This window comes from Falco rusticolus, chromosome 5 (genome assembly GCF_015220075.1).
Source record: "Falco rusticolus isolate bFalRus1 chromosome 5, bFalRus1.pri, whole genome shotgun sequence".
Lineage (NCBI taxonomy): Eukaryota > Metazoa > Chordata > Aves > Falconiformes > Falconidae > Falco > Falco rusticolus.
In genome coordinates this window covers 63,835,370-63,850,497 of record NC_051191.1, presented here as the reverse complement: position 1 = coordinate 63,850,497, position 15,128 = coordinate 63,835,370, and the positions used below count along the sequence as shown (strand labels likewise).

Sequence of the window (15,128 nt, the reverse complement as noted above, 5' to 3'; positions counted from 1 at the left end):
CTCCCGAGCCAAGCCGCTCGTTTGGCAACGGGGACGAAGGCGACGCCGGCTGCTCGTGTTTAGGGAAGGGGGTAAAGAAATAAGCTGCCCCTCTGTTCTCCCTTCGGCGGCCCACGTGGTCCAGCCCACCTGATTGCCTGGCAACGGGGCACGCGCGCGGTGCGGCCGGAGCCGTCCGGGCTGCGTCCCTCCCGCCGTGGCGGCGCCGCGCCGCGGGCCCGAAGGCTCTCCCCCGCGGCGGGGACGGTCCTGGAGGAGCAGCTGGTGCGGAGCCTCGGCCTGCTGCGACGTTGTGGCGTCCCTGGCTAGGCGAGGCGGGCGGGGGGCGGGAGGGCGCTAGCCGGGGGGCCCAGGCGAGGCCCCGCTGCGGGCCGGCCACCCCACAGGCAGTGCAGCGGCGGACACACAAATGCCCAATAAAGAATTTCACGCCTGTCCCACCCTCTCCACAAACTTCCCAGGTTAGCAAGGACCTGCACGTGTGAGTGGGCTTTTCTTCTTCCTCCTCCCCGCCGCAGGTGGCGGAGCGCTGCAGCTGCCCAGGCAGGCGTTCGCCCCGGGAGCGTCGCTGCAGCAGCAGCCGGGTCCGGTCCCTGTGGCTTGGGAATGGCACGAAAGCTGGAGCGGCTGGGCTGTGGCGTTTGAAGACCCAGCCTGCCAGTCGGTGCGTCTGATCACTGACTCCCAGAGCAAGAGTCAGAGGAAACCTGCCAACTTCTTATGGAGAACGAGTCATATCCAGTACATGTTGCGTGTCTTCTGAGAGATTCAGGTGCTCATGAAAGAAACATGCAAAACATAACGGAGAAAGCAGCCAAGCAATCGGGGGGGTCCTTTCAAGCAATCAGGCTCCTCCCTACTGCTCCTGGAAAGGTATGCCGCTAATATAAAATTAGTGCACACTCATCAGTTCCTCCTGAATCTTTATGGGATGACACTTCAAAAGCAGAAATGGGGAAGAGTTTCGGTGACCCTCTGGAAGAGTAACCTTGTTTAGCCTGGCAGCTAGTGAACAAAGCAGTCTGTGGATGAAGATTTAAAATAGGTTTGGCATCTCTGTGACAGGCTGTACCTGACATCCTGAGCTGGAAAAAGGGAAAACACCCTTTAATTGTATGTTACTTGTACCTTAAATCTCTGCTTGTGAAGAAAGACAGCACTTCACATAGCCCCTGAGCAAAAGGCATCATTGCCAACACTTGGAGTCAAATTTGGGTATGTCTTGGTCTAGCTCCATTTACTTTTGCAGGGAAAAGCTTGCCCTGTAAAGCGATTTTATTGAACTTCACAGACCAGCACTTGAAAAGAAGTGTTTCTGACAGGTAAAAGTGAAGATCCCGAAGGAAAAAACAAATGCCTTGCTTTGATTTTACATTTCTTAGCTAGGTGACTGTACAGCTTTGCTTACAACATATCCCAATTCACAGACTTCAGTGTTGGTTTACTCTTAGGTGAGGGTGGTCAAATTCTGTATTTTAAATAAATAACAAAATCTTCTGAATCTGTTAACATCCCAAACATATGACATCGTCAGCTGAAACAGTAGAGCTTTTGCTTGTCTACCCTGCGGATGCCCTTGTACTTAAGGGATTTTAAGTTTCCTGCTCTTCTGAGTCTCGTAACAGCCCTAATGCATTTTCAGCAACAGTTCACAGAGAATAGCAGCAAACCATTCAACCGCTGTTTTTACTTAACACATGATTAATGCAACATGAGTTTATCTTTTTCCATAAAAGCTTAACACTTTAATATAAGGTTCATAGTTTTGTTGTCGACTCCACCTCCCAACTCCCTTGCATTTTGTCTTTCTCCCTTGTAGTCCCTGGCATATTGTTCCCCATGGCATTTTCTCAGATATTTCACATTTTCCATCCTACTCAGGCCAGATGGCTCCACTGCTGGCTTTGACCTGCAGAGGCAATTTTGTCTTCCTAGACTCAATCCCCACCTTCATTCTTCCTTGATTTCAGATCATTTCGTTGACCTTACAGCTCTTGCTTGCCTGGGGATTTTGGAAAGCTGCGTAAGAAGCAGGGTACAAGAAGGAATACACAGATGACCACTGGCTGACCATAAGCTACTGTTTGAGAGTCACAGGGAGACAGACTGGGAGGAAGCCAGCAGGGTTGATATGCCTGCATCATCACTGAGCACCTGCACCTGGGGATGCGAGAGGCAGCTCCAGAACCCCTACCCTGTTTCCATTCTGCTTCTCCATTTTCCAAGCTGTGCCTTGTCCTGAGAAACTGGTGTATTTTCCAGGTTCAAAGCTCTTTACTATAAAAGTCATAAGAATTAGTAAGAAAGTAAAACTGTTCTGAAGAATCACACACCTAGTGCCTCCTACACGGTAGAATAAAATGATGATAGGATCAGAGATGGACTAAAATGGATATCTACTATAGCTTTATGTATACTTGAAATGACCCATTGTCTTTTGAACAACATATCCCACCACAACTGAAGAAACATTGCTATACCTGCTACATATCTAGCAGCTGAATAGAAAGCAGCGGAAGCACAAGGGGTTTTTTTTATCATATAGTTCTTGTATTTTGTTTTTTTAATATTTCTTTCCAAGCTTGATTTCTTAAAACCATTTGTGATGAGCTTACAGATAAACAGCATATTATCGCAAGATATGATGGAAGATTTAAAACAAAGAGAGATGTAATATACTGGAAAGTAAATTTAAATTTTATAAATAATATTCCTGTTTAAGGATTTAATTGTTCAAAAATCATGCTTATCTTCTGCTTCCATCTCCACCTTTCTCCCTCCAGGGAAGCTCCAGGTCTAACTTATATGCCCAGTGTTGTCACACAGCTAATAAAGATCCCTGTGGCTCTCTGCTGCCAAGATGTCCAGTAACAGAGTAAGTTCAAAATCTATAGGTGAGTCACTGGAAATGCAGAGAAGAAAAAAGCTAGGAAACAAAGGCAGTTATTGTGTGGTGGGGCGGGTGTCACATGTGGATTTAGTTTGTTTCTGTTGCAGCAAGTTGCAGAAGTTCTGTTGCCAAGGTCTTCATTACTTCTTGTATTTTTGTTTTCCACAGCTTTCCTGTTTGTGCGTGGAACCCAGATTCCCTTTGTATGCCCCTGATATCCTTAGCAAAAAGGAATTTCATTGATTCATCCCCAGAGGCTTCTAGTCTCGTGAGGGGGGCTCGTGTGTTGGCAAGGAGAGAAGCTGATGGCCATTACTACCTGGGCCACATTGCCCAAGAGGTAACAGTAGCTGTTTATTGGGAACTGTGCTGTAAGAGGATCTGTGTGTCTTTTCCCTGTTCTTCCCATGCCTCGTCAGTCCCATGCCCTTGCTGTGGGGTGGCTCTCCTGTGAGACAGTGCACTTCATAACCGCTGTTGTCTCCCCACATCCCATTTCATCCCAGCCTGAGGATGACTGGCTGTTTACTGTGAGCAAAAGCAGCCTGGAGCGCGATCCATTTTAGTAGTTATAGTAGTATAGTAGGCTGTCATTCAGAGACAATCAAACAAAACAAGTCCCTTATCCCTATTGTCTACTTCTGCGCAGTCTAGCGGCAAAGTTAATAAGCTAAAAAGCATAATAGTAATCCAAAACGTCTGCCTCCAGGGACCACCTCCTCCTTACCAAACTGAGAGCTTTCCTTGTCCTCTTCCCTCTATGCGCCTGGGATTTGTGAGATGATTTTGAATGCCAGACAGAAAATCCACCCCCTGCAGGCTTTCTTTAAAAATCCAGTTCATTTTGCAGTTTGCAAGTTAGTTAAATAAATAGTGATGCCAGTATAGGTGAGGACGGCTGTAAGCTCCAGTGCGGGATGGAACAGATCAGGACAGCTAAAAGCATAAGTGACATTAGCTGACGGCATTGTTTGTGTAAGTGCACTCATAGAGCTGAAGAGAAGGCTGAGATTTCAGTAGAATCATAGAATAATTTAGGTTGGAAAAGACCTTTGATGTTATCAAGTTCAACCATTAACCCAGGACTGCCAAATCTACCACGAAGCCATGTTGTTAAGCAATAGAGCTTCCCCCACATCCATTGCTGAAGGCTTAAAATAAAACATTTAAACTCATGACAGTTACCACATTTTACTACTTTGTTATCATTTTGATTACTATGTAACAAACTGCATCATACATAGCAATTTTTTTGGGCTACTCTTTTTCTGATGGGAGGTTTTCCTGGTAAAGTTCTGCCTTAGGGTACTAATTGTGTTCATACTAAAATCTAAGTCCATAATGAAAGGAAGGGAAAGGCTGTCAGCCCCGTAAGCCCCGCTTTTCAATTACTTTTAAAATCCAATATGGACACAGTGAGAAACCTGGTAGAAGAGGAAAGCTGCATTCCCAGATCACGTTCTGCTTCCTGGGATTTCTGCCACTTCCTTCTTAGCGTTTATGTTTGGCTGTTAATTGGACCCAGATGTCTGTCTTGCAAACCGCATGTTTTACTTTTGTAGGCCTCCAGGGAACGCTTTTTAATTGAGTTTGACAAAAGCCGCAGTCTGAAAGGCAAGGTACAGCTCTGCTTGCAGGAAACGCCTCTCTACGACATTCTCCACTATGACGATGCCAGGCAACAGCCTCTTGCTCTGGGAGACAGGGTCTTGGCACCATGGGAGGCTAGAGCTGAACGTTTTGGCCCAGGCACTGTGCTAAAGGTTATGGAGAACAAGGAGGCACATTTAGGTACGGGTATTGGTATTCTTAATAGTCCTAGACTTGCCACAGTTGCTGGTCACTGTAGAGAAAAGAGGACAGTCTCAGTCATGGAGGATTCACCACTTGCTGCCTGGGCTCTCTTCATGATCTTTTTTTGTTGTTGGCACTAAGCCTGTGTTTTTAAAGTGCTAGAATTAAGAATTAATGCACCTCACAAAATTAGCCTTTGCTTTGTTCTGTGAGTGGAAACTTCCTAAAAAGTTGGGGGGGGGGGGGGGGGAAACATCCTCCCAGCGCAAGGAAAAAAATGTTCCTGGCCCTCATGAGTATTCACCTGCCTATCTGTTAGTCTGGTGTCCAGCTTTTGCAGGGCAAAATCCTGGCTCGCTGTGACAAGCAAGAATTCTGCTATCTGCTGTGTCTTCATAGGAAGTTCAAAAGAAGGTCAAATTTTAAACCTATAGAGAAAAAGTCATGGAAGTTGTTACATAACTGTCTGAAACATAAGCTGTTACTTTTATCTCCTGCTTTCTAAGAGATAAATCACACAGGTTAACATGCTAATACATTCTTTGCCTCCTTTTTCCCCCCCCCCCCCTCCTAATATGCACAGCATACAACAGAAGGGTAGTGCTTGTGAATTTCTGGAATGGGCAGACTAAGGAGGTGTCTTCTGACCAAGCTCTGCAGATTCCTCTGCCCTTAAGTGAACGCATCATCCTAGAACTGCAGATGCCTCTAGCAGCCAGGCAGATGTTGGTAGAGTCAAGCTTGGATTACCCATATGTTGTGACACCGGGTTATAGAGCCTCAGGCCATTACAGACAAGGTCACTCAGACCTGGACTGCTGGTCAAGGGGTCTGTATTTGACTCAGCCATGTGCTAAGTGCAGTTGTAGGTGTACCTTGCTTCCCCATTGCTGCCTTGCAGCCTGGGAACACACATGCAAAATGCAGCAGGAAGACGCCTTCATCCCAGGATCGAGCCTGACTAAAGAAGAGCTCAGCAAGAAAATAGAAGAGCAACTGTCTGAAATGAGGATTTCATCTCCAGAAAGTGTTTCCAGAGAGGAAGAGAAAAAGGAAGATAAGAGATTGAAGACAGAAGATGTTCCAAAATATGTTCAGTCTTGTTTGGAAGAGGACAATGAGCTTACAGAACCTAAGAAGGTAAAAAGTGCTTCACCCTGGCTCTTCTGTTAACACGTGGTCTGCTATTTGTATAATGTCTGCTTCGTTACCTCAGGTTTTCTGCTCTTGGTGCCAAAAAATTACTGGAGGTTTTGGGCCTGGCTTTTAGGTATGCCTGCTAAAGAATGGAGAGACGTTGCTCTGTGCTGTCTTTCTGATCTTTTGACTGGGGAAAGAGAAGTTGTCATAGGAGCAGACTCCTAGTACCTCTTCCATGGATGCAGAATATGAAAGTGTTGCGTAGCCCAGTTCCTCTACATCTTACCTCTGCGTGAAGGAGATAGAGGCAGGAAAAAGTGTCAGACAGAAGACTTTAGACCAGATATGGATTACAGTAAGGATTGCTCCATATCAAGGCAGTCCCTGGCATAATTCTATTAAGATATTTCTCCACCCTCTTAAAGGCGTCATCTCTCGCAGTCAAAGACCAAAAGAGGCTTTTGTGATCCTCGGTAGTTGATTTACTGCTTGTGAGCAGGGTACTGGATGAGGATCAGAAAGGTGGAGGTTAATGTGCACCAGATACTGCCAGGCTTTTCTCCATTGGCCTGCGAGGGTTAGAATCCTGATTTCTGGCATGTGCCAGAAAGGTGACTGTCTTTCAACCAGAGCTCCTCTGGCCTGATCTCTTTTGTACCAGCTTGGACCCTTCCAAGCAGAAGTACTGCCAGTTTTAGGTCATTTGAAGATGTAGAGAAACCCTCAAAGTGATCAGAAATTACTCTACTTAAGAGTTGTTTCTTTAGTAAAGAACTCCCCCAGAGCTGTTATTCTTTCTTAAATTTCAGTTGCAACTTATCTTACAATGTAAATTCATGAAACTAACCTTTTCCTTATCAGATCTGGATTACGATTGCATTTCTTGTTATTTCTAGAGTCCTCAGAGAGAGATTGCTCACACTATGGTTGATGCTGCTGTCAACACAGATAGCTGGTTAGTGGAGGTAGTCCACAAGGAAGAAGCAGACAGCAGACAACAAGATGCTGAAACCAAGGTTAATTTTAAACACCAGCAAGGTATTAAAATTGTAGCTCTTCTATCCAAACATAACACTTGTCACACAGTATCAGTGCTGCAGGCCATCATGTCTAAAATCTGCTGCCATAGTTCTTGATGTTTCAAAAGAAGACACCATAATGCCATGCTGTGAATATAGTCACCATTACATAGTATTATATGTAGGTATTAATGGTAGTATGGCTTGAGAAGTTGAAGTTTCTCAAGATGAAAATATTTTCAGAGGCATTGGGGGCTTGGGGCTTTTACAGCTACTGCAGTAGCAGCTTTTGGGTTTTCTTAACCTTCCTTGTAATGCTCACTATAAATATTATTTATTATACAATTTCCTTACTTTAAAAAATAATCTGTAGCATTAACTATGACTGCCTATACCAGAAAGATCTCACTGGGACTGTTCTGCAAAACACTCCTTCTCTTATCTGTGCTGAAATTGATTGCTTTATAATGTCATTGAGTAAACTTTTGTTCCCTTATGATCCAAAAGGGGATGGATCATGATTTTAATCAATTGTTGCTGTTCTCATTTAAGCTATTTTGTGAGAATTACAGACATTTAAGTGATGACTCTGAAAGCCTAAAGCTTTCTCTGTTACTGCTTTGCTCTGTGTCACTGCCAGTAGAGGGAGAATGAAAAATGAAACAGGAGTGCACATTTCCTCCCAGCTGGTGTTCCAGCATCATTCCGTGCAACAACTGCCACTCAGGTCCATGCTGTCTTTAGCAGAAAGGTGCAAGCAAACTCTGCTCATGTTCTCAGTTACCCAAAAGCTCTGCTAACACAGTGTTGTGCCCAAACTAACTTCTCCTGTCTCAGAGCATTGGCAGAAGCAGCTTATGTCTGTCTGCGAAATACCATGTAAGCAATCCCTTAGCCGAGGTAGCTGTAAGTACAGTCGGTGATCTTGTGTTACTAGGCAAAACTCTTGCTTGATTGCAATGGCAGACTTATTTTTTGAAAGCTGGGGCATGTTTTATGGAGACTAAAAATGTCCCACTTCCTCAGAGAAGAATGTTATAAAAGTCATGTTTGAATATTTTTTATATGAGAAAACCTTTTTTTTTTTTAAAAAAAAAAGGTGTTCTTTTTATAAGCTGCCTATAACCTCTTATGTCCCTGCCCTGATTTATTTGAAAGGTCTTTTTGAGTCCAGAGCAACAGAAGCTCCAATCCAGCATTCCCAAAGGAGCTCTTCCCTCGGAACCAGTGCTTTGGTTCCTTTCAGGCGCCAAAGCTTCTTTGACCAAGTGAATCAATCACTAGAGAAAGACAGCCTGACCATCAAATCAGCTCTACGTGCACAGAGACCACTCAGTGCCTCCAATGTGCAGACTAGGAGATCCACAAATCCTCTAAATCTTTTAAAAGACAAAAGCATTACAGTAAGTATTTGGTCCAAACTAGATTTAGCTATTAGGATCAAATGATTTGTTTATGCCATGTGAGAATATACTCTCCTTTGATCTCTTTCTCAAAGGTTTTTACTGCAACAAAAATTATGACTATGTAGAATAATGGCTATGCATAAATAGAAACATAAGGTTTCCACTTGAGAATCAGTGTTGTACAGGAACGGCACTTCTAGTATTTGAGCTCATCATTTTTTATAAGAGTTTTTTATTTTAGATCTAATCTTCTATAAATAAACCTCTCAGCCAGCTCTATTAGATAGCAAAAAATCTACTCCTCTTTTACAGATAATCGAAAGCTAAAAAAGAGAAAGTCTAGGTAGTCAGCTGAATCCCATAGCAGAGTGCCTGTCAGGGCTGGGGTGGAACTTCAAGTCTCCTGATCCTTAGGCTGGTCCTTTACTTGCTGGAAAACAACATTTGCTCACTTCCCACCTATAAACCGCCTTCGATTCATTTTTTTGATCTCTCCCTCTGTATGTCATTAAACATAAACCACCCACAAGGTACAGTTTTCGCAAAGAATAGCAATACATTGGAGAACAAAGGTGTTTACTGTTCCTAGGAAGCCATACAGATCAATAGGTTAAGAGAAATCAGTCAAAATGCTACACGAGACCAGCAGGGATTATTTGAAGGTCCCACAGTGTTTTCCAGCTTGTGGTATTAGAGGTGTCCTCAGGAAAGAACTGGAAGGAGACATTCTGTTTGCAGTGCAGTTAATGGCAGGAACATGCTAATTGCAGATGGGGGGAACAGGAGAAGGGAGAATGCATTTGAGAGAGGAAAATGTTTTGTGGAAACTCTGTTCCAGCCCCTAACAGCTCTAGCAATGTAAACTGGAATGCATGTCTGAGTTTTGGTGATGTTTCCCTGCTCCTTCCCTCATACAGGGCACTGCAAGTACAAAAGCAGTATTTCACTATGGCTGTGAAAAGAAGCCTTGTAGGTGCTCCTTCATCTCTTTACACAGCACACTGCACTAAAAAGTGCAACTTAGGAACACTGCCCAGCACAGAAATGCAGCTGCTATTGAAGAAAACAAAGACTGCTTGACCGTGGGTAGAGATCTCTGACAACAGTTAGTGGAGAGTTAGTACGCCTGCACAGAACTCCAGGAAGATTTTGTGTTTGGCCAGGAGGAGGCAGGTATTTCTCGTAAAATCTCACAAGCAATCTGTAATACCATATGTGGTCAGAACCTGTATTTTCTATCCAATCCAGAAGCTGACTTTACAAAGACTGGAAGTTTTAAGCATTGGCTCAACACCAGAACAACCAGAACAACACAGCCTACTGACCTATAAAGAGCTCTAAAAATTGGATTTTCAGGCACCCCTTTGTTGGTTAAGCCTAATATTTTGTACAGGTTTTAGCATCACACTCAGCATGTGCACAGATGGGAAGTGACGCTATAACGTTCATGAGCCAGTGTGGCTTCCAGAGCTCAAGAGTGACATTAGAAGACTAAGTTGTTCTGGTTTTGTAGGTTTACAGTTTACATTAGAAAAATATACTGATGAGATTAAGGGTTCCGTTTGGTTTTTTTTCTCTTAGAAATCAATCCTTAATGGTGCATCTCAGGAGAGACGGAAAGAGATGGACTTCAACAGAGCCGAGATGGAGCACAAAAGGTGGCAAGAGGAACATAGGCAGCTGAAGAAGAAGCAGCAGCAAGAGGCAGATGGCATTCGACGCCAGCTGCGCAGGGGCAACCAGAGGTGATACCTGGGAGCTAACTGTTTTTTGTAGTAGATGTCGGAAGGCTGGTAATGTCTACTCCCTGGTGCTCTCATTCAGTCTCTGAACATCACATGTTGTGCCTTACGCTAGTCTCTGCAGAGCGGTCACAGTGGTTTACTAATGGGAATAAAATTGATCTTGAGGTATGGGCAAGTACCCACATGGACCTTTAGCATTACCTCCAAGGGCAAATTCCCTTCAGTCTTGTCCTCAGACCCAAAGTCCTTATGCCTCCCAAATCTCTTTTCCCTGGCCCTGGCCCCACAGTCCACTGAAGCTTAGCAGGTCCTTGCCCCCTTGCCCTACCCACCCCCTTCTGTTGGCCCTGTGGCTCTACCATGTGTGGGTGGCACACATCACCACGCAGCTGTCCAGATCAGCCCTACAGCCCTGCCTGGATAATCCAGTTCCCTGGTTCCTGGTCTCCAGGGCCACACTAGGTGATGTAGTCAGGTGAACAGATGACTGCAGTTAGCTGACATCGGGCACCAGCTCATTTGGGGTTTTTGCCACCTCTGTTTAGGACACAGGTTTAACCGTCATAACCTAAGAAAGAGTACTGGAATATTGAGTGCAGATCGCCAGGATATCTGCTTTGTGTCTTATGCACTGTCTTTTTCATTTTTTGCTCTTTCGTTCTGAGAAATTTGAGAAATTTTGTTTTGGAAACAGGCAGAAGTTGTGTCAGAGAACATTGCAAGGGCTGGAGAAACAGCTGGAGCACAAAGACAGGGCTTTGCAGCACATGGCACTGCTCCAGGCTGCTGGGGCAGAGAGGAGCAGGAAGGAATCCTTCTTGCTAGAGAAGAGGAAGGCAAGTCAGAGGCTACAGTTCTTGAAGACACAGCGTTTGCAGAGAGAGGAGTTGCAGGCAGAACACAATGAAAGGAGCTCTGAACAAGAGAAAGAAAGGCTGGTAAGGGCAATTCCAGAAATGTTTTTCCTGACTACCATGTTTGCAGCACTGGCGCCATCCAGAGTATTTGTCTTTCACCTGATTTATATCCAATATAAGTATATCATTCAGAAATAAATAAACAAAGGGTAACATTTTTTGACACATGTATAAAGAATGAAAGATGGGAAGTAAAATTCTCCTTCTCTGCCACAGGAGTACTTCTGCATGCAAGGAATGAACTTCCATAGATTATACCAATTTCTGACTTCTGCCAATGATAACTGCAGAAGAAATTCAGCATGAAAGCTGGCTGTACTATTGTAATGTCTTTCTTTGTATGTAGGATTTTCTCAGGAGCAGAATGCAGTCACGGCAGGAAATGTTGGAACAAGTATTACGGGAGCAGGACAGGCAACAAAACCAGCACCAAGCTGCCAAAGGGGGAGTGTTCCAGAGCAGAGACCATTCACAGCAGAAGATGAAAAAAGGTGGCCAAAACCTCTGTGACCTCCAGCAGTATCTCAGAGAACAGAATCTTTAATGCTGCAGGCATCAGTGCTAGCGTAAGGAAGCTGCAGAGTGGGTAAGCAGGCCCTTGAGCAGTTCACAGACCCGATCTGTATCTTGTAGGTGTGAGTCAGTGTGCTGGAGCTTGGGTGCTTGTATGCAGTTGTGACCAGTGGAATTATGATTCCTGGAGAGGTCTTTAATCTCCCTTTCATTGCAGCCAGAGTGCATTTTCACTGCTCTGTCCTTTACATGCCTTTCTTTCTGGAGTTACTGCTCTAGTCCACCTCTGTCAAATTGTTCTTCCAACTTAAGCATGTGCAGTGACCCATCCGACAGACCCAATTCGGCGAGCAAGAGCTGCTTTGGTATTTAATAGGAGACAAAGCCACAGTGCCAGCTTTTTGCTCCAAAGGCATCTGGAAGGGGCTGGCTCTTTCCACGGGACTCCAAGGAGTCAGGACCTGTAGTGCTGGGTAGTGAGTCTGAGGCTGGTGGAAGCGTAATGGGGCAACCCAGAGTGGAGCAACAGAGGACCTGGGAGTTACGAAAGTGATGCAATGGCCACAAGACCTATAGCTTGGCAGAGGGGCATCAGGTTGCAACTGCTTTCAAGATGTAAATGACAGAGAAAGGAATTTGTTAAGTGAGGGCACAGGCCATATGATAGTGTAGGAGGTGAAGAACAAGAACGAAGGTCAGGAGAAATGCCCTGGGAATAAGTGCCTCAAGTGAAGCGGTGGAGGCGCAGGCGCAGGTTATGTCCTGCTAATACAAGCCTGCAGGGAAATTAAATCCAGGCCTGAAAAGGCTTCCACTGCTGCATTCTGGGAACTTTCTGTCCTGCTGTGTTCCTTCCAGACCAGTGCCAAAAGACCACATTTCTTTAAGGTCATGGACCACATAAAATAGGAATTGTAGTTTACGTGATGCTGTTGTATGACTTACCTTGCCGTGTCAATGTTATGTCAATGAAATAATGGGGAAGGAGAGCTGGACACCAGATGGATGTGAAAAAAAACCCCAACAAAACCCAAACACCTGCAGCAATGAAAATGTACATGCTAAAATACAATGTATATTATCCACTGCAGTTTCCATTATTAACAACTGACTCTTGCAAACGTCCCATGCACACGAGTTGCAGAGATCTACAGAGAAGTCTCCATACATGTGACAGAGTTGTGCTACTCTCTGCCAAGACTGCTGTAGAGGGCAGGGCAGGATCCAGTGACAGGAGAGGTGTTTCAGAAAACCTGGTAAGACGGTTTGGAACTCTCCAACTCAGGCTTCAGGTAAGCGTAGACAATCTACTGTCAGGGTGTACATACTCCTTGGAATACATAGGCCATTCCTCTAGAGGAGGAATGACTTATAGAAGCCCAAAATGCAAAAAGGAAGATGCTTTTCTGGTGACAAGCCACCCTTTCTAGGCATTGTGATGAGAAAAATGTCTGTTCTCCAAATTACATGTCTTTGGAGAATCACCAAACCCAATGGTGGGCTTGGGGGTCTGTTTTGCCTTACGAGCTTTCAGGCTGGCAGTCTCCAAAAGCAGGTAATCTTATGTCAGGAACATACTCAGATACCTTGGCCGGTAGGGTGCCTGGTCAGAATAAACAGACTTTTTGTTCACCATGAACAAAGGAGGAGAATGTTACAACGACAAGCAAACTGGTAAATTGACACTTAAGAAATTGTGTAAGACTCCAAGGTAGCCAGCAGTGCTATAACAAGAAGAGCTCCCCGTTCAGGCTATAGGGTAAAAACATAGTTACCACCTGGAGTCCACAGTGTAACTTACTCATGCCTCCCCTGTTTCTAAGTGCTTTACTGACTTTCCTTACTGAAGCATGTGGTGTCAGCCACTCACACGGACAAGCTATGGCCTTCTCCCCTCCCCCGAAAGGAAACAATAAGGCCCATCAAGAGAGTTTTCTGCAACAGGAAAGGAGAGAAGAGGGGTTTTAGTGCATCTTACTCTGATGAGTGGAGGTGCCTTCTTTCACAAAGGGGAGGAGGAGGTTATGCTTTTCACATCCTGAAGTGCTGTCCCTTTTCCTCATATCATTAGAGATACAAAATACAGTGGCTGTGTCACAGAGAATGCTATTTATTATCAGCTTTGGGTAGCCAGAAATGTAACTTCTTTTCACATGGGTATTTACAAAAGGAGAATGGACTTGGCACAATTTACTTGCTGGAACATTGAAAGCTGTATCAAAGGATGTTCTTATTTTACATAAAACTGTGCTAAAATATAGTATTTGCAATACCTTGTTTTAATACCTAGAACCAAACTAGATGCAAAATTTAAATGTTGTTGCCTGACATTCTGTGTACACTTAGAGACATGTTACGCATTTTCTGGCACATCACTTGGCAAAAAGTGTAAGTTTTATAAAAATTCACCCCTTTTGCAGGAACATGGCACCAGTGATAATAGCAGTTTCTTTAAAAAAAATATGTAAAATTAAGAAAACTTATAAAAGGGAGCTCCTTTGACATTCCGCCAAATCTTTTGAATGGCCAGCAGTTTCTTAGCAGTAAGTCTCAGACTACATACCTCCAGAGATAACTGAGAGGTTATGCCTTCACAGCTCTCCCCAAAAAAACAGTTAAAGTTAAGTTTCTCATCCAGATGTCTACAAACTCTTCTAAGGTTTGTAAGGTAAAATAGCTAAAAGGGGTATTCTTAATTTAGGATCCAGAATATGCATGAACTGTCTTGAGATTTTTGGGTTGTTGGTTTTTTTTTTAAAAAAAAAAAAAAGAAAAGAAAAAAAGGAAAAAAAAAGGAAAAGGAAAGATGAACCTAAATACAAGTAAAGGCTTTGACATTTTGTTTAAGTTAAGGTCTGAAAAAAATTCTAACTTACTGCATATATGGAAATTACCTGCGAGGCACAATTTTGCATTTTAAAAATGGCATTTTGTCATTTGGTTTAAATGCTGTTTAGCATCTGGGAAAGTTGGCTGAAATTTGCTCAGCAAGAACATGGGTGACTGCCCAAGTCCTGTGTGACTAATAGAGTAAGCCCAGGCTGCACACGCTGCAGCGTGGTGTGCCTGCCACCTCTACCCCCCAAGCTGGATGGAAATGGGAGGGGGCACGCACATGACTGCAGGAAAGTGGGTCCTGGCAGCACATGGAGAATTTCTTCAATGTAGAGCTTGCTTTTCTTCTTTTTTGAGTTCTCTTTTATGCAAAATCATGTGCTAGTTAGGACAACAGTGTACCTAGTTATGAGTTTAAATCTAACTGGACTTAGAGAAACAAGCCTAAAACTTAAAAGATATTAAACTCTACTGCTGTTTGTGTCCTTAAACATTTGGAAATGGAATATGAAATGATTAATGGGAAGTACATGAAATAGATTGAGCAGAATCTAAACTTATTTTTCAGACTTTAATTGTATGTCATTAATCATTATTTTATAATCACCATAAAACAGCAGCTTGTCTGCTGATATACTTTCTCTTCATTGCTTAACCATCTGAAAACAGACCACTGCAGACACCCTGTGCTGCTGCAATTTCACATACAGTATATCTGGAAACATATTTAGTGTTACAGTATTTCCAATCATTTATAGACTGTGTTTCTCACTATTAAAATACAGCCATAAAATAATTTTAATACTACTATTAAAATAACTGACTGTAAAAGCCATGTATGATCTAGCTCTTTTGCTGGCTTTATTTAA

At 43.7% G+C, this 15,128-nt stretch overlaps 1 protein-coding gene across 1 annotated transcript; it reads left to right on the top strand.

Moving 5' to 3' along the window:
* The first annotated feature begins 217 nt into the window (after nucleotides 1-217).
* Nucleotides 218-15,094, top strand: LOC119148930. The gene is made up of 10 exons (XM_037389699.1): nucleotides 218-873; nucleotides 2,784-2,875; nucleotides 3,059-3,230; nucleotides 4,453-4,681; nucleotides 5,268-5,824; nucleotides 6,721-6,862; nucleotides 8,002-8,246; nucleotides 9,831-9,994; nucleotides 10,689-10,932; nucleotides 11,258-15,094. Exons 1-10 carry the CDS (start codon nucleotides 721-723, stop codon nucleotides 11,453-11,455), a joined length of 2,196 nt encoding a protein of 731 aa, XP_037245596.1. The 5' UTR covers nucleotides 218-720; the 3' UTR covers nucleotides 11,456-15,094.
* Nucleotides 15,095-15,128: the final 34 nt, after the last annotated feature.

Bases quoted from the DNA above. Each gene is read 5' to 3' on its own strand.
- LOC119148930 (XM_037389699.1), top strand. From the start codon at position 721: ATGGAGAACGAGTCATATCCAGTACATGTTGCGTGTCTTCTGAGAGAT. The intron at 3,231-4,452 runs GTAACAGTAGCT...TTACTTTTGTAG, and splicing joins TGGGCCACATTGCCCAAGAG to GCCTCCAGGGAACGCTTTTT. The intron at 9,995-10,688 runs GTGATACCTGGG...TTTTGGAAACAG, and splicing joins CTGCGCAGGGGCAACCAGAG to GCAGAAGTTGTGTCAGAGAA.